General features: G+C 38.9%; 1 protein-coding gene across 1 annotated transcript; it reads right to left on the reverse strand.

Annotated features, from left to right (window-relative positions):
• Positions 1 to 1,683: 1,683 nt before the first annotated feature.
• On the reverse strand, positions 1,684 to 25,609 carry LOC140934766 (uncharacterized). Its single transcript, XM_073384336.1, has 22 exons — positions 25,479 to 25,609; positions 24,497 to 24,600; positions 19,299 to 19,382; positions 19,097 to 19,184; positions 17,962 to 18,059; positions 16,842 to 16,941; positions 16,290 to 16,413; positions 15,736 to 15,818; positions 15,401 to 15,465; positions 14,310 to 14,348; positions 13,955 to 14,034; positions 13,433 to 13,531; positions 13,197 to 13,311; positions 12,966 to 13,070; positions 12,702 to 12,753; positions 12,281 to 12,420; positions 10,456 to 11,224; positions 9,309 to 9,820; positions 3,474 to 6,185; positions 2,994 to 3,042; positions 2,566 to 2,617; positions 1,684 to 2,113 (listed from the first exon to the last, which is right to left on the reverse strand). The coding sequence occupies exons 1-22, from the start codon at positions 25,537 to 25,539 to the stop codon at positions 1,684 to 1,686; spliced, it is 5,961 nt and encodes a 1,986-aa protein (XP_073240437.1). The 5' UTR covers positions 25,540 to 25,609.
• Positions 25,610 to 26,786: the final 1,177 nt, after the last annotated feature.

Here is a 26,786-nt window from a genome sequence, read left to right on the forward strand (position 1 = left end):
TATCATCACTATGCAGCTTACTTTCTAATTTTTTCTGCGAAATTTGTGCATTATTGCACAAGTATACAATTATTGTTTTTTATGACCCTGGCAGTTGCACCTGCAAATTATGAACTGCTAAAGAAGGTCTCTGGTAAAAATCCTATGTAGGATCCTCTAGGATCCTAAAGATCTGCAGGATCCTAAACAGGATAAAGGATCCTACTCAGGATCTTACAGGACTTAAACAGGGATTTAGAATCCTTTAAGGTCCTAAGCAGGAACAAACTGCCACCCAAGATCCTAAACAGTTCACATCAGTTACTATATTTTATTCATCAATAGCCCATCAAGACTGGGTACTTCTGATGAAGTGGCATTTTGCAGTAACCCAAACATATTCTTCTGGCTAGCTTAGGGTTATGACAAAGTTCTCCAATGGGACAGGACTTTACATTCCTGACTTAACATTCCTTTGTTCGACAATGAAAATGGCTGTCTCTGCCAAGAAAGATTGTTGAGATCCAGAAATTTGGCTCCAATGGTAATGTGATATCATACATCTCCTTTCCATCGGGTCACATAAAATAGACAGCTTGTAACATTTTTCACGTCTACAGAACATGACAACCCTGCCTACTTCCTATACTGATCACTGCCCCCCCCCCCCCCCAACCCCTCAAAAAAAGAAGAATTTGTTGTGTTGCTTTTATGTTGCTGGCCAGGGATAATAATAGGACAGGGAATTATGAACATTATTCTTTGACAATGAACGAAAGCAGTCAACAATCATTCCATAAAAAAATATTAAACCTGAGTCCCTTTCAGGTATTTAAAACCCATGTTTATTGATATCAGTGTTAACTATTACAGTAATAAAAATACTCCATACAACTACAAAATTAAAAAAACCTAATATTCCTCAATGTCACGGACTTAGCAATGAACTCCTTGTTGATACTATTATAAATTTGACTCTACTTGCATTATACTTTCCTATTTTCAGTTTTATTTGTAATTTGCTCTGTCAATATTCTTCATAAAAGCACCTTGGTTAAATAGAGGGTACTGGGAAAAAGTATTTTTCAAAAAATAGTGTAGTGATTGACAATGTTGCTATAGTAATGTTTCAAACTGTAATACAACACCTACAGTGGTGAAATTTTAATTGAATCATTGGCCATTATGCACGATTTCATAAGACGGGCAAATTTCACCACCAAGCTTCCTTTCTGAGCAAAATCCTTTGTATTTGCAGCCTTTGTGAGTGGGTATTCCTTTCAACTCTACTGTCTTGAGAATCCACCCATGCAAAACTTTGCAACTCAACAATATCGAAACAAGGTTTGGTGGTGAAGTTTGCTCATCTGACATAAAAATTGACTTTAAATGCCACTGATGTGCAGCCTCTTTCTGGATAAAGAGACAGCAAGTTCACTTGGTATGTGGAAGAGGTGGTGGGGGGGACGGGGGGGGGGGTGGGGGGCTGGAGGTAATATAAACCCTAGTCGCAAGATTGCAAGTTGTAGATATGACTCATTTTGAGGATTTTTTCGCTCAGAAAGTGATCCTCTCAGGTAAGGCTCTGTAAATCGCTCTTTTAAACTGTTGTTGGTCATTCGAACTATGGAATGGGATTGACAATTTCTGCATGTCTAATGAGCAGCAAAAGTGAAGTTTTCTTTCACGTTTTGACCGAAGTAATCATAATTCTTCCAACGCATTCAGTTTTTGATGAGGGCCTGATAGTGACTTTTGACGCATGAAAAGCTTTTTTATAGACCAGGCTGTTTTGACAAGCACTTCAGCTGATTGAGCTATAATAGACTCTGAGCCTGCAGTATCATGAACTAAACTGTGTTGTTCCCTGCTTTCAATGTTATCTTGTAAGGTAACGTCACGGTTATTGTCTTTGTCAGCGTCCTCAGTTTTGAGACAGTTGCTTTCATCTTGTTCCATTCCCTCGGGTTTTTCTCTTTGTCCTTTTGGAGTTTCCCGCACGAGCCCACTGTGATGAATGTCAGCGTGCATTATGTCATCGTTAACGTCATCAATTGTTATTAGGTCGTAGGTAATAGGTGTGTGTTGTGGGTCATTGTCATTGTCATTCTTTTGGCTATCGTCCTTGTTAGACCTATCGCGGAGATTAAGTTAAGTTTGGTGAGTTAACATTAGCACAGCTGTTGTAGTATTACAGTAAAAAAGAAAAATTGTGCATTAAGCAGAAAGAAAAATTCTTCAATGGTTTTTAAACCTATCTTAGAATCATACCTCCAACTTATCGTATCGCTTATTACCTTCTATGTAAGAGACAATAATTATAACGTAGGGGTACCTCTTTGGGGTCTCTTACTTTTGTGACGTTGTGAGAAAAACGTAAGGGTTACTGGCTTTTAACCTTTTCATATTTCGTAAATTATCGTAGCATTATACTAATGATGATGGTATTTCTGGTGATAGTTTTTAACTTTTGATAGACTTAAGTACGAGTAATTTAGCATTCAAACGAACTAACGCAAGTTGAAGAAAGTATAGGCGTCCAAAGTATTTTCGAGATGGAGGTATCTTTGCTGTTGTTGTAGTTACCTTGGAGATCTAACGCCCGTGTCGCCATCACTGGGCTCGGAAGGAAGAGCTCCTAGAGAAAAAAACATGTCAAAAAATTATACGAAGGAGCAAACAAAAGAGCTATGGTTAGCCTAAACTGAACGCCATTCCTGTTTGCAGCGAGAATTTGCATTAGAAAAATGAAATTTTAACCAGTAAAGAACGCTATTAAACGTCTTACTTTTTGAACATTTTTATAGACATAGTTTATGGCCAATCTGGAAAGCTACCGAAAAAAACGGATCGCTTTGGTTGAAAGCTATGTGCTTACCAAATTTTAAGGTATCACATCTGATGCATATTTTTCTAAACTACTCGAAAAATGAATGTGAAAAACTAACTTTGAAAATATATGTATGAGAGCTACAATAACTTGTTAAAGGATTTTAAAGTTTATTTCTACTTACGCTTTTTTGAAACTTTGTTTTGCAGCGACGGCAACGGTCTTTTTCCACTCTGAAACGATAAGATGATTATAATAAAATGGGGTCATTTGATATAAACATGACCGCAGATTGTAGATTGACCTACGTCTTGTGTCTTGCTTTTCAATACCGCCAAATCTTGCAGTTACACTTTTTTTACCGTGGACGTGGTAATTAGAGATTGTGAGAGTTCAGTTTTTCATAGCTGAAGTATCTCGCAAAAATGGCTGAAATGATAATGAATGGATTAAAGTAGTATATGACGCAAGTTTTTTTATCCTCTTTCTGCGTTTTGCGCAGGAATCTCTGTGGGTGAAGTCTTTACCGGGTTTGTTTTGCCTTGATGCCTGATTTATTTTCCCGGTCGAGTCAAGGCCGGCAAAAGAGAGACAAATAAAAATTAACAGTCTATTACAAGTAGAAACTGAAACTAAACTAGAAAAAAAATGCAAAAATACTTACTAATTTCGGTTTAGAAGACAATTCCCTGCGTTCACTTCCGTCTGAGTGATTGCAATGATCAGTGGTGTCATTGATAGTTCTACCTTTCTCTGGTTGTGCAATATCCTCTGCGCTGGCGTAGATTTTACTCCCTTGACTGGGCGTTTCAACGCTACCATTACTATAACACAACAGATCATTTATAGCAAAATCTGTTATTTCGCTTTTACACTCATTGCTCCTTTGTGTAAGGTCTGAAAGAATCTCAAGTTCTGGATCACCCTTAGTTATACGCATCGAAGTATATTCTCTCTGAAGGTTCGTGTACTCTCTCTTAACTTCCTCAAGTTCATCCTCCAACCCTTTTTTCTCTGTAAGTACATCTTCCAAAGCCGTTTGAAGTTCGGCTCTTTCTTGCTTTACGGAAACGAGTAACGTTGCCATTGCTTTCTTGTCAAGTGTGTTTTGTTGTAGACTCTCCTTCACAGCGACCTTTAACTCAAGGGCAGCTAAATTGCTCCGAAGCTCGGCTACTGTTTCTTTCAAAGTATTTGCTTCTTCTTTGAAGGAATCATTTTCCCCAGTGAAGTCGCTATCAGTCCGTATATAATCATGAAATGTCCCATTGGTAACTTGTTCTTCGCGCGCATTTTGAGCCCAACCAATGAGCTTACTCTTAAGCGTTTTTTGGTCTTCGTCAAGTTTAACTAACTGTTGTACGATGCTCTCGATACCCTCCAAACGACTTTTATCTGCATTGGTAATCTCAAGATCTCTCTGAAGCTGGGCTTTTTCGGCCTCTAGCGAATCAATTCTTTCTTCAAAAACTTTTATTTGAGGCAAATTGACTCCTTGTTCTTGATGGAGTCCGCCTGGAGTTTGTGTGGCACATGATTTCTCATAGTTGTTTATGAACTCGTACACCACCTTTTTCTCGTTTGCGACTTCTTTCAGCGGAGTACTGCCATTATCTTGGTTTGAATTCTTGGCTTGACCTTCCAAGACCGCTATTTTCTCTTCCAAAGAAAACTTCTCCTTGTATATTGTCAGCAGCTTCTCTTGCAAGTCAATGATCCTTTCCTTAGATTCTCCAAGTTCCAACTCTAGTCGCACATTTTCGTCGTAATAGCTGAAAGTATTTCCTCGTTTTCGAGAATCATCCGGAGACATTCGCACTGTCGAAAGTTCTGCTTCGAGCCTCGTGCTGTCTTCGCGAAGCGACGATAATTGTGTTCCTAGGTTTCTCGTCTGCATGTTGGACAAAGTTAGTTCCGTTTTAAGGCGTACAAGCTGCTCTTTGGCGCGCGTCAGTTCTGAGTTCAGCTTGTTATTTTTTCTGATCTGCGCTCGTTTTTCTCCACTCAATTCTCGTGTTCTACCATCAGCCTGCGCGACGTTTTCATTAGGTGTACGCTTAACAGTTGGCAAGCCTTGCAAGCGTCTTAGACCATTAATTTCCTTCACCATATCGTCTTTTTCTGCTTCAAACTTACTAATACACTCCTGAAGTTTCTTGTAGCTCTCCTTTGACTCTGATAACTCCTTTTCCACTTTACTCAAGCAGTTTTCTTTAATCTTCATCAATCGTCTTTCTTCCTCGATTTCCAGGGTTTTTTCTTGACATTTCGTCTGGTAAATACTCTTTTGTTCTCTCTCCAAAGCAATTTCTCTTTCGCTATCGACTCGCTCTTGGCGCAATTTTTCTTCCAATCCAATTTTTTGCTTTTCCATTGATTCTTTTTCGTGTCGTGCTTCAGCAAGACTGCATTCTAAGCCATCTAATTCTTCTTTCAGTTGATTGTTCTCCGCTGTGAGTTGAATTAAATGCTCTTCTAACTTACCGCATCGCTCTTTTAACAGTTCAGATTCCTTGACAAGATTCCTTTTTTCTTCTTCAAAGCATTCCACCTTTTCTTCCAAAAATTGTTGTTCTTTATTAGATTCTTCGTACCGTCTCTCCAGAGAAATGAACCTGTCCCTTAATGACTCCAATTCACATCTCAGCATTTTATTTTCATTTTGCGTTGTAGGCAGTTCATGAAGCTTTTCTTTAACAATTACTTCTAACTCGCCTTTTGTTAGCGGCAAATTATCGCTATGTGTCTCACTGTAGATTTCTGTCATGCCATCTTTAAGATCACTTTTGCTTGATTCACTGTTGTGTCGGTACTGCAGCCCTTTCGCAAGTTCTAAATTATCCATTTCAAGTTTAGCGATAACTTTATTATTATCATAAATCTTGATTTCTAAGGCTGGCTGTTCGCTTCCGTGATGTGATAAGTCAGCGGCATCCGGTGGCATGACCCTGTCTTTCGGAACACCTTTCTGCCCGAACTGCGATTTCCCTTTCTCTTCCCCATCCATTTTCAAAGCTTTTAACTCGTTTACAAAGCCTTTCTTTTCTTCATCTATCCTTGCTCGAATGTTATCCAGTTCTGACTTCATTTTAGCGTTTTCAAGAAGAAGAACGGACCACTCCTCTCCGAGGCGTTTATTGATAACTGCTCTCAAAGATGAAATGTCAACCAAGCCGTTAGTTTGTAGGGCAGAAGCTGCTTTTTCCAAAGACGACGAGTAGCCATCATGCAAAGAGGACAGAATCTCTTGAATCTTAGCATCTTGAAAAAACTGCAACGGATTCGGGGGTTCTTTCTCTTTCACGGGTTCCGTTTGCGTACTCTTGACGTCTTGCTTACGTTGAATGCGTTCTTCCATTGCCTGTTGTAATTCTTGCTGCAAAGGAAACAAACATAAATTGCAATTTTTTACAAATCTTAGGAGGCTTTCCGGTAAATTAAGCTTTGATTCGATTAACTTTGGTGTTTCACCTTGAGGGGAGAGCGGCTAGAAAGCAAGTCCTTAAGGGACAAGCCTTTTTTAAAATCCATGAGACAGGCTCATAAGTTGTAAGGCTGGTCCACACGAACGTTTGTCGGAAGAACAGGCGTAATAAACAGAACGGACTATAGATAAGAACTCTACCTGAGGAGTTCAAGATCAATTGACTTTACTTTCGCTTCAGTTTGAGTACTGGAGAGTCGAAATTTAAACGATGGTATATAGCCGGCAATATTACACCAAAAGCAAGTGGGCCAATACTTGGCAATCCTTATACCGCGACAGCGGTATGAGGGTCACTGCAGGTACCGTGCGACGGTGATGCTGCTTAAACTTTGCTATCTATCTGACAATTTTTACAGTTTGGCACATATTCAAATTTATCGTGCTGGTATGTACCGAGTAACCAGGCCTTTACTGTGTATGAATCACTTAACGGATCTTATTCTGCGTTTTGAGTCGTGTACATCTGATGAATGCAGAAACACGAAGGCGCATGTATCAGGTGTTAGGCGTCATTCTCTTTGAGAAAGACACTGTTACGCAAAAAAGGTATTCCATGTTCACGGAACAAAAATGTCTCAAGTGGATCCAGAAGTAAGGAAGAAGAGAGGGAGCACTCATCAAGACCTGGAGATGAGTGGCTCTTGAAAACGGATTCTCAGCTCCGGCGTGGGCCTGCAATTGTTCTTGGCGGTGTTCGGCCCTTTGGTCGGCCAAGGGCCCCTCCACTAGTTTTGCCAGTGAAAGTTACAGCGCCGTGAATAGCGTCTACGACAGACTGCGTTTAAGACTGGTTCGGAGCTTTGATTAGTTTCGGATGAGGATATTCGTTCTGAAATGGTTAGCCGATTTCCGTTACATTCATAGTTGCATCTTGTTTCTTCTTCTCTAGCGAGTCATTTTGTTCAAGTTTCTAGATCTAAATGGTATTTGTTATGAACTGAAAGAGAATATAGTTTTCAATTGAATATTTTTACTTGTAATCAAATCTTTGATATTGCTTATAGTTCTATATACAATAAATACAATTTTGTGCATGATATAAAATGAAATACAAACGGTAAGATATGTTGCATGCAAAAATGAACTAAAGAAAAATGGAAAAAATGAAAAAACGTCTTTCCCCCTGACGCTCTGGATAGGTTATTCTTATTGAATGACGGCGCTTCTGTGGCTTCCATGCATAATTGACATTCAGATACTAAACTCCCATTTACTAACAGTGCAACTAGTCAGCCTATTAGGTGAGGTTTCTAGGTTTTTCTCAAGAGTTGTTTTGCTTTTCATAGTCGCAAAAGAAACCCTGGATAGCAAGTATGCCTGTCCCCTGAAAAACGTCCTGATTCTACTTATTCTGTTGTTGATCGGCGAGGTCACTGATTTGTGGAACATATGACCCTTCATTAACTCCCGATTATGGCCAGGTAACAATGTTAGCTCTTTCTCCTGGTTATTCTAATTGCAGTGCAACACATCGAGGCGAATCCAGTCGAAAAACAAGTGGTCTTAATCTTGCCATCCTTGTAACATTTTTTAATCTTTTCACTTGCTGCGTCATTGTTCATAACTTCAGTGGTTTAACCGAAAAAACCGGGTTCGCAATGCATCCAGAGTATCAAACCAACCACGAGGAATTCTTCTTGTCATAGTATTTGTCGCCAAACTGGGTTGGTAAATCAAAGAGACTGCAGAGGCTGGACGTCAGGGAAGGAAGCGTGTGCATCATGTTGTCATAATGAGTAAATAAAACCAGATTCTTTAATCAGCCTTGATTTTTCTCCTGTTTATGTGGTCTAAGTTTCATCTTATCCCACAGGCTTCTCCGTGGACCCTGATGAATTGATAACACTTCCGTTGGTATTAAAATTTTCAATATTGATGCAATTCATTTTTGTTTCATTTCATGTTTTCAAATATTGTTTTGTCTTTCTTTTTTTTTTTTGTCGATATTATTCGCAATGAACTGACCAGCAGAGACGGATGCGGCGATGACAAGAGCTTCAATGTATCACCCGCGCATCTGGATTTTGAAGTCATGTAAGTCAGTTGTGTATAGTCGTTGTTCAACTGTGCCCAAGCAGTCTTCTTGTACAACTACGGTGTTAGGAGGATCTGTTGTTACTGTATCTAAAGTCCAATGTGCGAGCAGTCGTGGTGGTCAAGTTGTACGTTACTAAGTCAGTTTTCCATCGGTCTTCGTAAGCCGTATTGTTGAAGCACGTTATATATATGTGTTATTGTATGTGCGGTGCGTCGCTTTGAAATTAGCTGCGTTAACCTGAGGCTAATTTCTTAACCATTATATTAAGAACAAATCAGAAGATAAACTAAAACCGTTCGTAGCTAGGAGGGCGATTTCCCGCGCGTTATCGCTGGATCCATGTGGCCACAGGCAACCAAAAGGAGACTGGGCACACAAAAGGTGACAGAGAAAATCAAAGATAAAGAAGAGGGGTTGCTACGTACTTTGCCTTTGCGCCATTTTTTTGTCAATTCCTTCTCTAACGGTATATGTTACTGATTGTAAACAGACCTCTCTGCGGTATAAACATTTCACGAATAATTTACGAAACACTTCTGACTTCCGTGAAGTGGGTTTGAAAATGCCACTCTAATTGACCTAAAGTTTATTTTTGAAAAAAAAAGGAAAGCAAAAAAGGAGGGAAGAGTTTGAGAAGCTAAATAATGAATATGAAAGCCTGCCATATTATAACTTTACAAATCGAAATAGGTTTTTAAAAAACTAGGCGTTTCTAAACCTATACTTGCATTTTTCCGTCTCCTGACAAAATATTACACTCAAAATAGTTTAGTAAAGCCTATCCATGCAAATAAGAAGCTCTAGGATAGACTGCGTAGCAAGGGCTTCCGCGCGAGTTCGTTTTTTTTTCTCACTTCAACTTTCGAGCAAATAATAACTCTAGCACTAACTGTGACACTACGATTAATTCTGGAGAAGAGGAAACAAATAATCATCATCTCAAAAGCGACCTGGAGAGAAGTCACATTACTCACCTTAACAGATGTAAGCTCACATTGTAGCGTTTCTTTCTCTTGTTCTTTTGTTGCAAGTTCCTCTGTGAGTTTTTCATTACTTTCTACCAGGGTAGAAATTTCTGCTTGCAGTTTGTTGAAATTAAGGATGCTATCCTCCACGGATTCCTCTCTCTCGTTGTCACATTCGCTGTTCCTCATGTTGTAGAGCTGAAACACTGAAGATAGATCATCTTCAAGATGTTCTTTACTCTTCTTTACTTCGCACAATCTACTGGAGGTTTCACTGAGTGTTCCTTTCATCTTCTCAACTTCGCCTTGAAGAACATGAATTTGTTTCCGTAGTGCTTCGTTCTCGTCCTCCAAAACGTCTTTCTGCTTCTGAATACCATGGCAACGTCTCGTAATGATGTAATTTTCCAGAACCAAGAGCGCGCTTTGAAGGGCCTTGTCTATAATCACGTGACTATGACAGTGATCTAGCAGAGCAAGAGTGTCGGCCTGGAATTGCAACTCGGTTTGCTTCTGAAAATCTGAGGAACAAATTTATTATTAGCTTAACGCCAGCAAAAGAGTATTTTCGCCCTGATATTTCATATAGATGATATCTTCCCTAATATTTTTCTCTTCCTCTGCATCTCGTACAGATTTAGTCACATCACGTTTACTTACACACTGACGATTTTCAAATTTTACAATTTCAACAGGACCACCGCGTCGGCAGGGAACACAAGTACATATTGGGGAAAATTTACTTTCTCACCAAAACGTGTCGTGTCTTTACATGTCCACCCGGGCTCTCTCTCTTATTGTAATGTCACTCATCTCCAAACATTCGCAAGAAAATCTTTGTTACCCAAAGTAACACTAGAATCGGGACTAGTACTAGGCAATTTATGACCCTTTAGTTCTGTTTTTCAGTTTCTTAGGCTTCCTCTTCAAAATCCGTAAAAATCTATTTAACAAATGCGTAACAAATCACCACCAACTTTATTTTTCCAACAAACCCCGCCATTTTCAACATCCTGGGACTTTATGTAAAACTGTGAATAATGATCAAATGAGAATACGCCTAGCCTTAACTTCCTGTGCGATTTGACACACTTCACTTTTAATTAATAATTAGGATATAAAAATAATCCTGAACAGGTTCCTTGAATACACTTACCGAGAGTAGAGTTTCTTTGCTCAATAATCTCTTGGATCTTTTCATAAATTTCTCTTCTCGTCCTGTTCGTCGGATGGCTACCTTGCCCTTCTTCATCATCAAATTCAAAGACCTTCTTCAGGAAATTCAAAGCTTCACCGTCAATGCTGTCTTTGAGAGTAATCAATTTGTCCCTTAATATGGAGTACTGATCAATATCACACTGCCTTTCTTCATTGGATGGGATACACTCCTCGTGCGACTCGCGGTGTTCGTTGCCTTGGTTACATCGTGATGACGCAACCACCTTATCATCGTCTGTTTTGTTTGCCAAGTACAAAGAGAAGTCTTCAACTTTATGGAGGGTTTTTTGCTCTTCCATTACGTCTTGCGATTCAGCCAAGAAATGCAGCCTTCCACAGTTTTCGAACATTTCTTCACTCTTTGCATTCATCATGTTTAGATAACTTTTGAACAATTCCAGTAACAAATCCACATTTTGAAGAACTTTGTTTTTCGCTGCGACAGATTCATTGGGACTATCTTTCACGTCGCGGGAATTTAACGCCCTCTCAGGAGAAAGAAGAACCTCATTAAAGGAATGCTCCTTTATAGCGTAAAACAGTTGCATTGAAGTTATGTCGATTAATAGAGCGCTTCTTGCTCTAAACATGTCTTCCTGGAGTTTGTGTTTTACTGATGTAATCTCGCCTTTTTGTGTCTCATTGAGTACTCTCTCTTCTTCTAAACGGGACTTTAGACTTTCAATGTCGCTTTGGAGACTTGATTCCTGTGACAAAAATTAAAAACGGGATCGTCAAATCTTCTTACTGTAGAAGTCGGGTAAACTACTGGGCTTATAGCTGCTCTATAACGGCCGATTAGCCCTAACCCAGGGTTACATTTTAACTCGCGGAGTTAAAAAAGCATTTGCCCGGATAATTTCCATCCAATCATCAAAAAAGACTGTTATTTCCGACTGAAATCGAATTTGCAGAAATTCCATCAAAGACAGTATAACTTATTAAACTCGAGTTTCAAGAATAGTCTCGTTGTCTTAAATTAAGAGGTCTTCTCGTTGATACAAAACTGGGTGAGTGGAAGTAAGACAGAATTATTTCGGACTGAAATCGATTTTGCGGAAATTCAGTCACCTAAAGGACATTAAGACCCTGTTTACATGGAGTGGGGGACCCCGGTCTAGTGGGGTAAGTGTCTTTTGTTTTGTGTCCCCCAGAGCGTGAAAACAAAAGAAACCAACCCCACTAGACCGGGGTCCCCACTCCATGTAAACAGGCCCTAAGTCATGTCAAGTCAAGTCAAGTCAAATCAAGTCACATTTGCTTACGCTGCGTTGAGTCCCCGTGAGCAGGGTTTGTGCTTTATTGATACTGGAATAACCGACCATCATATCAGAACCCTAACACCGGCCTATTCAGTAAATTGGCTGTGTCACTGTTGTCTGGTTCATTTTGTTAAGAATGTCAACAACGCGTCGGTGATTCGCTATGGAACTTGAGAAATTACTCGTGTATGGCAAAATTACAGCTTTGTTTCAAACAGTTATGTCTGCCAAGCATCAAAAATTAACTTTGAAAAACTGATAGGCTAACCGAGGTTTTCAGAAAAAAATCTCAATCCGTTTCAATCTTCTTCAAGTTTGTCCATCGGTGCTTCTTTTTGTATTTGCTGTGTTATCGATAACTTCTTTTCATGTTTAATGAGCAGTTATTTTTATGTTTTACTCAGTCAGGTGGCGTTTCCACTTCGAGGGATCTTTGATAAATTTCGTGACACTGCTCTTTAAATATTCAAATCTGAACAAAGAGAGCTCCAATAAAGTTACCTGATTTTCATAGAGACTTTTCACAGATGCCATAACTTTTTCTGCTTCAATCTTTGCGTTTGCTATTGTTGTCTCCGCCTCGTGTTTAATTCGTTCAATTCGATTCTCGAACGACTGCTTTAACTCTTCCAAATCTTTCTCTGTAGGATGCAAATATAAATATGAAGATAAATAATACTGTAAGAAATCAACTCTCTTTGCTTGTAACACCAGCGAGTTAATTAGGACACAATCCAACTTCCATTACTGATAAAGTTGCAGAAAGTCCACTAAAAATTAAACTTAGCCACTATGGAAAAATTGAAATGTCATTGAAGATGCGACATTAAAGGTTTTTTTGAGGAGCTTCCACAAGTCAGAAAGGTTGGACACTATGCACCTTTTTTTACTGCAGCAACAAACGAACCTAAACTGATTTTACCTTTCATATTTACAATCTTGGACAGATCCTCGCTTAGTCTTTTGTAATCAACCTGTGAAAGAAACAACTCATAATACTCACTAGATGGTTTGATCTGAAACGGTGGGAAACGAGGATTTCTAGGTAACAGCCGAATTTGGGGTAACCCTCATTGCAATTCACAAAAATTGGGTGTAATACAATGAACGTCATCTCACATAAGGAATCATCTAACATCTAAAAAAGAAGTAATGCTCAGGTTAAAGGAAATTAGTGGCCTCTCACCTCGACATTGATGTACGCAGTGTTGGTTATTTTCATGGCTCGGGAACCAAAAAATAACGCGCTTTTCGTCTCACTCACATCACACATAGTTGGCGAAACACAAACCTGAAACAATGACAACGTATCAGTATATTTAATGATACAAAAGTTCTACTTTCGATTTATATCAAAAAAGAATGCTTAAATGATAGACAGGTGACACTGTAAGCCTGCAGAATTCCAAAATCTTACCACGAGACTTGTTTTGCAGTTTCCGCCCAGACTTTCTTGAAGCAACCTTGTGAGTGTGGAATTCCGAAATGGAACATGAGTCTTCTTTCCTTCAGCTAACGCTTGGATCACATTCCTTAGAAAAGAATTATACACTAGTGTTACTATCGAGGTTTGGTGCATTCGATCCTTTAATGTTGTTCTTGCAAGACTGTTTGACGACGACGAGAATCGATCAAAACTGAAAAATGTCTCACCCTAATTCTAGCAGAGATGAATTGATGTGCTGTGCTTCGCTGAGCCTTTCTCCTTCTGCATGCGTTTTCTTGAGTCGCTCACTGCCCGCCAAATCACACCTGTCGATTAATTTGAGCATTAAAAGTAGTGTTTCTTGTTTTTCCCTTGCTTTTTGTCAACTGAAAATAATTACTTTATTATGCAGATGTTACAAAAAAGCTAAAATTCATATTAAATCCAAAAATTTGCCAGCGTTTCTGTCTCTTTTTATGGAAGGAATCAGCCCAGGATGCTATCTTTCTACTGAAACCTTTTTGGTACTTAGCGAACAGAGTAGTCGGATGAAACTCAGGCTACTTTGGCAGGTACAGTTAATTATAAGATTTCAACATCTACTAAATCTAAATGTATGGTTCTTCTCACAATTTCAATGTTTGAAACTCTTACAAATGGAATAAGAAGTGTCCCACGTTCCTTAAAATATCAAATTGTTTCCGACTATGACTAAAAGTAACGCGCTTTAAACTCAAGATAATACTCACAGATATATCCGTCCTCGAATGAGCACATCATCGTTAAACGATACCATTTTTGCCAAAGAGTTATCCTCTGTAGAAGTGCCCTGAAATGCAAAAATAGTTTTAAAAAGACACCATTTAATAATAAGGATAACATTTAACAGGTGTAATGGTGTAACAAAAGTTCAATAACCCCAACATCATCACAAGGCTAAAAACATTGTAGTTGAAACATGAATATTGGGTATTGTTACTTTCATCTGTAAATCCAAGTATATGGAAATCAGGTGATTTCTTATCAGCTAAGGTAGAATTATTTGCCTGAGTATCCCTCAGAACAAAGGGTGTTTCAAAACAGTGTCCTCAAATGCTATACTACCTCCTCACTGACGTCATATCTTGAATCATTTTCTGAAACCTGTTGAAAGTGAAACAGAAACGACGATTAAAACAGAATCAAAGTATTCTTTATGTGCAACAAGTGACAGGCCCGTTGCCGGTATAGAGGCATCAACAAGGCTGTCGCTTTGGTAACAATGCTGAGGTTTGTTCTTTTAAGCTCTGAAGAACTGAGTTTGGGCTAAAATTAAACGGGTATATAGACGATTCACTGAAACGTTGCTTTGGCCATTATTGGAGATCGAGAATTGAGTATTGGGTATTTGCGTACATGAAACCCACTACAATGATTTGCTTGAGTGACCAGCAAACAAAAGATTCCTCATGCGCAATTCTCAATTGACTATTTTCCAATTGCCCATAATACACTCTGTTTGCCCCCCAAATTTTGCATAACTTATTGTCTTAAAATGCTCTTGGGAAAATGCAATACTCCCAGGAGCATTTAAAAACAATGGTTTATGCAGAATTTGGGGGGCAAACAGAGTGTATTATGGGCAATTGAAAAATAGAGAATGCCCAAAGCAACCTCAATTGAATAAGCTATATATGAAAAAGAAATTTTCTCCGATGTCGTCTCGTTTATAATTTTCTTTTGAGTACATCTCTCTCTGTCATATGGGCTTGTCTACCTTACCATGACGCATGATTAACTGAAAAAAAAGGGAAAGCTTTAGATTCCGATTCCGGCTTGTGTACTTTGTTAGGTCTTGGCAGGATATTTGCCGCTTAGAAGTTCAAATTAGAAAAAAATGCGTCTTCAAATCTGGATCCCGTTTCAGCAAAAAATGCATTCAAAATGAGGGCCGGCCTCCGCGCGTTCTAGAAATTTAAATGGGCCAACATCAATACCTCGTTTAAGAGCCCTTATAGTCCTGTTCTAAAGCCGTTTACGTGAGAATTCTTGAAAATTTCTTTAAGCTCATGACGGTGAAACTCTTTTGAAGAAGAGATACAAAGAGACCATTATATATGAATGATACAAAGAGACTGACAATTATATATGAAAAATTTTCTTGGGCTCAGGTGTTTGTTTTTTTTTTCCACATCTTCTTTTCATGATGTTTTTACCTCTGTTTTTGTGTCACCTCCAATTGCTTGTCCTTCTTTGAGATCTCGCGCCGCCTGAACTGAGGCTAAAGCACAAAGTTAAAGTTGGTCAACTGATGATAAGCAGGAAAGCCTGATTAACTGAAAAATTGCTTTCTATCTTTGATTCATGTGAGAGTTAACTTTCTTGCAACCGTAGGGTTTCATTCCTTCCAAAGCTGAACCTGCCTGACAATGGCTCTGATTAACGTCTATATCACCACAGTACCTACTTATCAGGCTTGTTTGCAATAGAAGTGGATTTTACAGATCGTGAATTCAACACAGAAGTACTAATAGACTGAATAGATCCTTACCAGCTTTGTTGAGTTGTTCTGTTTCTGCCAGTTTGTTTTTGTTTAGAGTCCTCTCAATAGTCAATTGACAGACGGAGTGAGATCTGAGCATAAACAATGACAACAAAAAAATATCATCGGCCCAAACTTTGCTCTAGTCGCGTCAAGAGGGCAGCACTTTAGTAAAATCAGCAAATTTTATAGTACAGGCCCCGGATGTTCAAAACCTGAATAGCGCTATCCACCGGATAAATCGCTACCCAGCGGATAAGTATTAGGGAAACCAATTGCGTTATCCACTGGATAGAGATTTATCCATTGCATAGCGCTATCCACCTTTTTAACAACTGGGCGAGAAAGCAACGGAAGGAAAACAAAGCCAGCATGGGTTGCTAGGAATTTAAGGTGATGCAAGATCTAACAGGCACTCAAACGTTTAAGTAAAAGTCCATTGACTCAACCACCCCCAATGCGGCTATAGCAGAAGACTTCAAACTCTTGTTTTCTCGTTTTTGTTTAGCCAACACGGTAAACTTTAACTGAAATAATCTCATTTAAAACAGGCCATTTCTTACCTGCTCGAATTTCTGTTCATTTTGGTTTCAGCAAAAATAAGCCTTTTCTTTCCCACTGCCAAAAGACTGGACACTTCTGAAGGACTTCGGACAACGAACTCAGAAAGGTTTTCTACATAAACACCTTCGGATTAACGAAAAGCGGGGATTAAAAAGGAGTAGCCATTCAAAGTGACAGAATTTAGGAAAACGTTTCACTAACTGTAGCCTTAATAGTTAGTTATATGAGGATTCCGTTATATGAGATTTAGTAACCTATAAAGACCTCAACAATTATCACTTAACAGTTTTTAAATTTGTTTCTCTGTTTTTCTGAATCTATCTTAAAGGACGCGAACACGAAGGGCGCACCATTACGCAACCGCAACATGTCGATTTTTGTTCTCCGTACGCCGTAAGCTCCGTGCTTCTCCCGTACGCCGTACATTAAGCTTTTGCCCAAGTATCCCGTATCCCTATAATCTTTCATTTTATTATCCCGTAGTTTAGTAACCCCTAATGATAGCTTCACCTGCACAAAAACCCAAGTATAGGTAAAACAAATTTCCTCACCTTTTACAGGGTGTTCTCTGAGACTTAACTCAATTTTGCTAGTAGAGTTAAGTAAGTCGTAAATCTTCTCTTGGTAGATTTGTAAATATGACATAGTCACCTGGAAAGAAACATTGATACAGATGGTTTTCCCCATATAGGCACAATCCTTAATGAACCTCTTTGTTAGAGGAGCAAGGATGGCAAGGGCCGAGAGAGCACAGGCCTCCCAACAATGTTGCCCGGGTTCGAATCCCTGCGTCGACGTCTTTTATGGGTTTTATAGTGTGTTGTTGGTTCCGGGGACTCTCATTTTCCCCTCTCCCCAGAAAACAAAATTTTCAAATTCCAATTCGACCAGGAACGGAAAACGAAGAACCGCTAAGTGGATGGACCACATTTTTTGTTTTAAATTTTATATATTTTATTTATTTACAACATACATGGATTGGTTACGAGTAAACTTAATTGTTTAGGTGAAGGGCGTTTATGACATATATTCAAGTACTCATCTGGGCTCTGGTTCAAAACGATCAATACTTATTCAAAAGTAGGTTGAGTTTGATCGTCCGGGTGAACGTAGTCCTGTATAGGACTGTTGTTGTTGACAGTGACTGACGTTTCGACAACCTGTGCGGTATATTCTTCTTCAGAGTGAAAGTGAGTTGTATCACGTCAGTTGATGGTATTATACTCTGGTTATTGACCTGATTGGTCAATTACGTCGCGATATTATTGGTCATCTGTCAGTTAAGCCGTGATGTTATTGGCTATGAAGACTCGTTATGTAATTAGTACCCTTTGATCCGTCTATTGTCACAGTCAAATTGTCAGTTGTCCAGTCGTGCTCTCGTAGTTAGTTTTGCTTGATTTCGTCAATAAGTCGTTTGTACGGTGTCGCTAACTGTTGACGACGATTCAGATTCATACTTATGATTATTCACTAGCTCCATTCCTAAAATGTGCTAAAAGCATATATACTCTTCCAAAATCATATACGCACGGTACGTCTTAAAAGCGCGGTTTGATCGATAAAAAGGTTTTCTTCTAAGTTTCCAGTCAGTAACAATGCAATTCACACAAATTGCATGCACAACCAAGGAGCGAAGCTTTTGGAAGAAGCAAGAACACATGGTTGTACCTTGTAGTCATGGCGTTCATCCTGTGTAATTCTTTTGAAACATCTTTCAATAACTCCTGCTGTGATGCCGTCTGGTGCCATCAGCGTATGTGTCTTACCTAGTAGTGAAAGGCAGTTGTGATCATGGAAAGCGGAAAAAAATTATCTTCGTTTGAAGGTTAGAGGAAATGTTACGGGTGGATTTAGGTGCCTCAAATCATTGTCAAAAGGGGGAGTTCGGGGTGGGGGGTGGGGCAATTACCAGTTAAATTTTGCACCCTTGAAATTCTTTCCTGGATTATAAGTCGGACACGAGAAGTTTTAACTCAACGAACGAATAAATACACTTCCAGAAACAATAAATTCAACTCTCTCTAAGGCTAACGGGCATTGCTAGGACAGTCGGTGTCACTACAAAAAATACGTGCCCGAAAGATGTTTCGTTAGCTAATACAGGGCGAAAGAAAAAGACTGAACGGCAAAAACCAAATCTAAGCCCTCGTGTTATCAAGGTGTCTGTCAGCCTGGTGACAGACCATGTGGAGGGGGGATGGGGGGACCCTCTATTATGGAAATGACGGAATGCTCGCCGTCTCGCGGTTTTGCGTAGAGAAATAACTTAATTAAAAAAAATGCCGTCATCATGCCATGCTAAAATAGCCTCATTAAGCTTAAGCCACAACCAGATTGGTCTCCTTTTGAGGGTTTTATTCTAGTTTTCTGACAAGGATCCCTGCCACTTTTATACGAGAGTCTCCTCCCGGTAAGAGATAGTCGTAAGCGAGATTTGAATGAATACTCCATTTCCGAGTTCCAAAAACTATCACTTTCAGATAAATGTAAGCGCAAAACGTATCTCAAGCTAGTGAAAATGAGTTTTATGACAATAAAAGATCAATTTTCAAGTAAATGGCTTGGCACCTAGCCTCGCTTTGAAATAAGGCTTGGGGTAAACCGGAAATGGCCAATTATTAAAATAAAAATAGTTTTCATCTTTTCTAAGTATTCAGACCCCACCTTAAAGTCAGCATACTCCGAATGGGAAAGACGAAGAGGGAGAAGGAGATGTGCTAATTACTCGAGGAAGGAAATTTACACCGCTGGAGCAATCAGTTTGTATTGCAGATTTAAGTGCCTAGTAAAAAGGATCTCAGACCTGATCCAGTTTGTCCGTATGCCATTAGAGTTCCGTTAAAGCCATTTAGAGCGGCATTGACCAGCGGTCTACTGATAGTGCTACACACCTGTAATAAGAAAAAGTGTTGTTCGCAAATGAGCGCCGCACATGCTAGCTAAGATCAAAGATGTGCTTTATTAGGATAAATTATCAATACATTGAAATATTTCTGAATCCATACCTCGGGATTCGTAGACTCTTTTGGAAACACGTGATCGAAATTGAAAGTCTTTTCCCAGCTGTGTTTGGGGTCTGAAACATGGATCTAAAAATGCAACAAAAACAAAACATCATTTTTCATGGGTAGCTGAGTTGTTCTAAACGGTAACTGAAGAGAGATACAAGTGTTTTGTTAGGAGTGACCTCATATCTCATAGTAATTCCCCGGATGTTACCGGTTTCGAAAGGTTCGAATTGCATGGCGTGTTACCGTGTTTATCTCTGTTGAGTCCGAATATTTTTTCCTCCAACATGGGTACCAAAGAGAATCCAACACTAAGCTAAGAAAAGAAATTGTAAAAAGACTGAGCTACACCTACCCTGGGATTGATAAGGGGAACCTCTGACTGCTTCTGATGAAGGGAGATTTAGTGATTTTGTACCCTCTATTCCTCTCCAAAGAGCTCAAAATGTAAACTCTCGAAAGTTTATGATTGAATGATCTACCGGTGACCGATTTCATTTTAAGAAAAATGACAAGCCGGTTAATTATTAATTGGCCATGTTTGAAGCTTGATTAATATAACCCCCCTTTTACAGCTAAAAAAAATATTATAGTTATTTTAAAAGTACAGTAGATCCTCCATTCAAGGGACACCCTCAGGACCAAGGCAAGTGTTCAATGAAATAGAGGTGTCCCTTCATGGATGTTGGTCTGGGGATTGTTAATAATTAACCAACGAATAAAATATTTTCCTTATTCTTTATTGGAATCTGCTGCAGTCATTATTTCAAGCAGATAGATAAGGTATAAAAAATCATGATTAAGTTATATCTGCGATGATGTGTTTTGAATTTCCACAAGTGCAGTACATCATGAGATACAGCATGCTTTGAAAGCTGTCGCCATTGTGACTAGTGTATGCTAAAACTTATTAATGATTTTTGTGGCCAGTCACTTTTTAAGTGCTAAGGTGTCCCCTGAATGGAGGTTAAACCTGTTTTTCAGGACCCACAAAAAATGTCCCTTTCTGCTGAATAGAGGTTCCCCTTCAATAGAGATTACAAATACAAAGATTATGTGAACATTTTTCCGGGAACAAATTTTGTGCCCCTTGAATGGAGGTGTCCCTTGATTAGAGGTGTCCCAACGGAGAGGTTCCACTGTAATTGCACAGGTGTGGTAGTCCCTGTTATACCGTAGGGAGTGTTAATAAATGCAATACAGTCTCAGATTAGACCATGCCAGTTATTTTTTCAACAGCTCACACCATAAAACTTATGTTGTTTTTGCAATTTTAGGCAATTTTCACACTTTGATATTTCAAAGACCACATTTTTAATGCAGTCCACAACAACTATGAGATAGGCCACAGTTAGCATTCCTTAAGGCTTTCTACATCAAGAATTTCAAGCCCTTATTAACAAAAGACTTTAAGCCTCTAGAGAATTAGACCTGCTTTTTAGTCTGTTTACCAAGTAGTTTAGTAGAATTAATTACGTTAACACACCTTTGACATTTAAGTTGCCCTCCGGTAGAATATCATTATGGCAAACTATTACTTTGTAACAAATCCAAAATATTGGAAGTTTCAATTATCTCATAATATAAATTGTTAGCCTTACTCACTCTATTTTCTATTTTACTGTCAGATGGCTCTGAATTATGTTCACATTTGTTGCTTAACCACTTTTGCCTGGGCATGAGCACAAAATGAGAGTGCTTCATGATACTGTTAGGGACTTAACAGTAGTAAACTGTATACAAACAGAGATCTAATAACTGATTTCTGGTATGAGCACTTGACAAAAGGTGTGTTCACATTGGAAGTCAGTGAGTATTGTACTGGACGCTGTGCGTGGCAACCAAGTGTTAAAGGTCAATGAACCATATTGTGACCCACACTCACATGACATGGGAAATACGACATTTGTCTCATAAAGCTTTTTCTTTAGATACTGGATTATACTGAAACAATCACACTCCATGTGTATCATACTTATTTACTGAAAATGTTCTAAGTATCCACAAATAAATATTTGCCAATTTTTTTGGGGGGCAGTCAAAGGCAAAAGATTTTTATCCAACAGGTGCAAGGATTTTGAGTATAGGATTTTTGGGCCGAATCATATTTTTCTCATAATTTTTCCACCAGGAAGGAGAAATTTTTCCACTGCCTTGAGCTCAACTTTTTTAATGCATGTTTGATGGAAAAAAATTAAGAAATTTAAATCAATCAATAGACTTAATTTTAAGAGGGGAGCACGTGACAGCAGTGAAACTGATGACCCTGTGGCACTCAAATTAGACACAGATAGTTTATCTGAGCACCTTAATGGGAAAAATAGCTATCTTAAAAGAGTTATTTAAAGTGATTCTGCCATCTCTTGCAACTATATTATCAACTCTTTCAACTGGCAACATCAGCATTCAATAATAACTGCGGTTAACCATTTTATGTTCTGATAATAGTGAGTTTACGCAACAGCATTAGCAGGATGAAGAGGATGGCAGAATGTTTTTGTGTGACAAATGTGATTTTCACTTAACTTTACTGTGTTCTGATCTTTTACGAAAAGATCTGTTGAAAGGAGGGTGAAGTCTGGCAGAAGTATAGTATCATGCTTGTCACACAAGGTTTAATGCTACCTTCTCTCCCCTCCCGTCCTGGCCCCAGTTGTTCACATGTTGGATAGCGTTATCCAGCAAACAAATCACTATCCAGCACATAAGTATCGGGGAAACCAATTGTGCTATCCACTGGATAACGTTGTCGACCTTTTGAATAACTGAGCCAGTTGCATAAGTTCACTAACAAGCAACTCAACAACTCCTACATCATTACATCACCAAGATCATTTGCATTAAGTCACTTTTTTTTAGTTCATTCTCTCTCTCCCCTGTAATAAGAAGAATTGTTCCCAGTTTCTTTAATTTTGACATCATAAAGTAATCCTTCCGGCAACAGCTTTGACAAACAATTCCAAATGTAAACAGCGATATTTTCAGCAGTTGAACAAACATCTTTAAAGTAGGGGACATCAAGATCCAAATGTTTATGATCCAAAGGATCTAAAACGCTCTGAATGTGCTTTTTCAAGTCTGTTAGATTCATAACCATACCAGTAACTGGATCAACAGGCCCACGGAGAGTGACTTTTACGATATAGTTGTGGCCATGTCCATTCTTGTTGTTACATTTTCCGAAAATTAATCGATTCTCTTCGTCGCTCAATTTCGAACTATGTAGTCTATGGCTCGCACAGAAGGACTCTTTTCTTGTGATGTACACAACCGGCAGTGACTTTGGTCCATTTTCTTTTGTATCGTGATTATTAACAGCCATTTAAAGCGATAAAATTGCAAGGCAACACTACGTTCACAAAAGTAATGGGACGTTCAGAGCGGAAAAACGTTCTGCGCAAGCTTCTGCGCATCCCTGATCGCAGGCTCAAGGCGGGCTTTTATGTGTGTTGAAAATTACTTTGGAATCGGAACAACCAATGTTAAAGGAAAAACGGATTATCCCGTCAGTCTGAGGTGGAATAAAGAGTTTTGAACATTTCCAAATAGGCGAGTATTTTTCTCATTGTTCATTCGATTTATTTGTGAGTTGATTTCGCCTTCTTTCGCCGGGCTGAATTAAAACCCGCTTTTTTTTTATGAGTAAATACTTTTTCACATGCCCAGATTTCTTCCCTTTGCAGAACCAGCTTTATCCTTCTCTTCAGTCAAAGAACCATTTTGTGCGCCGTAAAACTTTCTCGGAAATAGAAGGCCAGTAAACTTACTCTCGAAGAAAAGACTACTTCGATCATTTTTCTGTTCCTCAAGTACCAGTAGTCAGAGTTTTCTTCACTTTTAATTACGTAGTTTTGTTTTCCAGTGCACTGTGAAAGTTTCTGTTCTTTAAAAGAAATGACTTTCTGTACAAAAATTTTCCTTTTCACTCGATATGAAGTAGAGGACAACTGCCGGCAGTGACTTTAAAACAATTGACTCTGCCCGTAACAATTGCTGGAGCTGGATTTGTCTGAGGCGAGCAAAACAGATACGCTAATATGTGCAGTTTTCTGATTATTTTGTAACGATTGGCTGAGTTTGCTTGGATGAAGACCCTCACATGGACCAGTTATTCATTGAGTTATTAAAGCGAGGAAAATAGCTATATGGTGAATCATCGTTTAGCTGCGAAGCTCACTGCAACTGATCTTTTGCTTTTAAGATCTTTAGGTAGGTTGTTTTCGTACAAAAAATTCATTTCTTCATTGTCAGCAAGAAGTTTTTACAATAATGTAATTTTAACTTTGTTTGAAGGAAATCCTACTTACGCGTAGGTTTTTGACAGATGTTATGCATGTTCAACTTGACAACACAAAGGATAATTTATATTTATCTCTTAGTACGCGAAACGATCAAGTTTTAAAATAAACTATAGTTGCTTTGAAACCGATTTTGGGGAAGATTTTACTAGATAAAGATTGACTCTTTTTCTGCCCGGATGTCGACGCCAAAACTTGACGTAGAGGATTTTGTTCTATTTCAGTGATCTGCAAAGCTACAAGTGTCCGATCGAGCGTGGGTTTAAAATATCAGCTTGAATGCGACAAAGTTCAGCGACTTCAAACACATTGTGGGCATGCGTTATTTTTTTTGGGCAAATCAGTGTACAAAGATATTTTGTTTTTGTGTCCACAGTGGGGCTCATGACCTTATATATCCAGGAACTTCCTTATATGAACACATTTTGTGAATGCATCTCGAAAAAAAGCGGACCTACGCATGCACATTTCCAGCCGACGCAAGGAAATTAATATCGTTAAAGTCCGTTTTACTATGAGGTATTCTTCGAGAAAATTAAGTCATGAGAAGGTTATAACGACAGCTTGCAACTTTTGAAGACAAATTGCTTGTTCTTTCCTGGATAAGAGTGGAAACTGGAGATTTATTATCATGGCAAAAAATTTTTTGAAATCCCGCCATTTTTTCAAACCCGGCCAGGGAATCTGGGCAAAAAAGTTCACGCATGCTCATTACGTTTTTCCGCCCTGAAGATGGAACGTTGATCTACAATTCATCTCATCACAAGGTCCTTCTCTGCTGACATGACCACCTAGGGACTGGGGCCAGCAACAAACGTCTCTCTCCCCCTACCCCACAAAAACAATACCACAAATAAGTGGGTGTTACAATCCTAAAAGGGAGCATTTTAACCTTACCTGAGAAGAAAGCTCGTGAACATTCACAGCTATCGGTTCTTTGCGGCTGGTTTCTTGAGGTCGTGGGGGTCGGACTCGAACGAAGACTTTCACCCGTCCAGAATCTTTATGTAAATAACAAAATACTGAAATTAATTTTTCACTTTCCTTATTTCAGACGGTGAGATAATTAAACATAGCCCGTGATAGCTGCAAATGGCAGTCGGTCATCACCGGAAAGTGCCCCCGACTAAGATTGGTCCAATTTTGTCCCATAAAATCCTAATTGTGGTCGGAAATGTTGTTTGGGCAAAATTGATCCCAAGTATCAGTTTAGGGAAAGTTTTAGACCATCAGCTTAATTTTTAAAAAACAGACCGCAACGTTTCGGAAACTTTTTGGTAACTTTGTTAAAGAAAAATTAAAAAAATACAGTAGCTTCTCGACGACTTTTTAAATTTTCTGGCAGCTTTCTTTGAAGAAAATATCCGCATCTTATGGCTAAGTCAAAATAATCAGACGTCAACAATCACGAACTCGGGTGTTAGACCAGTTAATAAAAGTGTGGAACAAATTTTTTCCACCGAACTGTATCCCTATTATATTAAGAAGTTATTTACGAAGGCCAATCAGGGTAAAAAAATTTCCGCGTTCAAGGAGACAAGGGTACATGTGGACAGCTGAAAGCGATTCTAAAGTGCAACGCCCCGCGTGGGTGAGAATTTTTCTGAAAATGGAGAAAAAAACAATCCAGTTTTTTTAAAACAAAAACAAAAAGCAAAATCGGGAATGCACGTGCTTGTTTTATTAAAGCACATTCCCTTAGGACCATGGAAATTATTTGCTCCTGAAACTCCTTGAAACAGAGGAATTACTTAGTTATAGGTTGAAACAAGTCGGTTGACCAAGTACGGAAAGAGACAACGAAAATATATTGTTGACACAAATAACATTCTTCCTTGACATATTGATGTTCGTTTTTTTTTTTTAACCAAAAACTCACCTTTGCCAAGTTTTATTTTGGAAGCCTTCTCCGCCTGCTTTTCTCCTTGGTGTGGCTTCATTTTATTACTCCAATGCAGATGGTTAGGGGGTTAGCTATAGAAGTCACTCAGTGATTCACATGCGTTGATGTGATGCTTGATCATTGCCGTGATTTTTCTAATGGCTAATAATGTAAGACGAGGAGATCAGAGGATAAGAAAAGTTATAAAATCTCATCGGCTCGACCGTTGAAACGAACTTTCACAATGATCGCGCAACTGATGCCGCCAAGCTCATGCAGGGAGATGAGTGTTCTGTCAAATCATCTGGTTAAGATAGTACAAAAATGATATATATTACATGATCAGTTTTTATTACACAAGTATAGAAAAAAAAGAAAACAAGACATGGGCCTCCTTGAGTCTGCACACTTCTCTGGCCAAATCATTTTACTTAGAGCACAGAAAATTAAATGCCGGATCTACCCATTTGCACCAGAGCCGGGGTGCAGCGCACCCCCCAGGGAGGGGTACTTCCCTATAAGAGGCTATTGGGTAGGTACTTGATGTGCCGCTGGATGGGGTCGCATTTTCACGACTGGATTGACTATAATGGGGTCGCATTTTCAATAGTGTTTCTAGAATGGGGTCGCACATTTTGTTATTTTTGTGGTAAGAAAGTTCTTCATATTTACGGCTAGCAAACGTACCAGAATTTTTGTACTGTATAGGTAAAAAGTAAAGTGTTCTTCATTCAGTATAAGGTATATGGCTTAAATAGAAAGTGACTAAGTTGGGATCGCGAAAATTACATATTTCCCAATAGTGCCTAAGATGGGGTCTATATAACTGGCCACAGAATAGACTATAATAGGGTAGGGGCTCTGAGAGGCCAGCAGCATATACCCAACAAAAACTAACCCAAGTACCTCCCCCAAGAGCGCCCCACTCTTATAACAGGTCGACCCCTCATAAATACGATTCTAGGGTAGCCATCAAGAAATGTAGACTTGCGAGAGCCAATAAGATTTCCAAATCTCCTCAGCTTTAAGTTCCTCTTAAATCAGCACTTAGTTCCTGCTTAAAATAGATAACCAGCTGTATTGCGCTTCTATGTTCAGTCATCAGTAGTGGAGAATAAATACCATCACAGTGGACAATGATCACAGCGAATTTCTAATTTCGACACTCAATAGTGGCCTGTTATTTTCACACATTTCAGTTGAAATAAAATAAGTAACAGTTCTCTTGAGACATGTAAATGTTACGTTTTTTCCCTTCGCCGGTTCGTTCTCCTGTATTCTGCAGCAGTCGCAAATCAACCGCTT

The sequence above is a fragment of the Porites lutea genome, chromosome 4, assembly GCF_958299795.1.
Source record: "Porites lutea chromosome 4, jaPorLute2.1, whole genome shotgun sequence".
NCBI lineage: Eukaryota > Metazoa > Cnidaria > Anthozoa > Scleractinia > Poritidae > Porites > Porites lutea.

Bases quoted from the DNA above. Each gene is read 5' to 3' on its own strand.
- LOC140934766 (XM_073384336.1), bottom strand. From the start codon at position 25,539: ATGAAGCCACACCAAGGAGAAAAGCAGGCGGAGAAGGCTTCCAAAATA. The intron at 19,383-24,496 runs GTAAGGTTAAAA...TTGCATTTTTAG, and splicing joins TTCACGAGCTTTCTTCTCAG to ATCCATGTTTCAGACCCCAA. The intron at 11,225-12,280 runs GTAACTTTATTG...TTTTTGTCACAG, and splicing joins AAAGTCTCTATGAAAATCAG to GAATCAAGTCTCCAAAGCGA.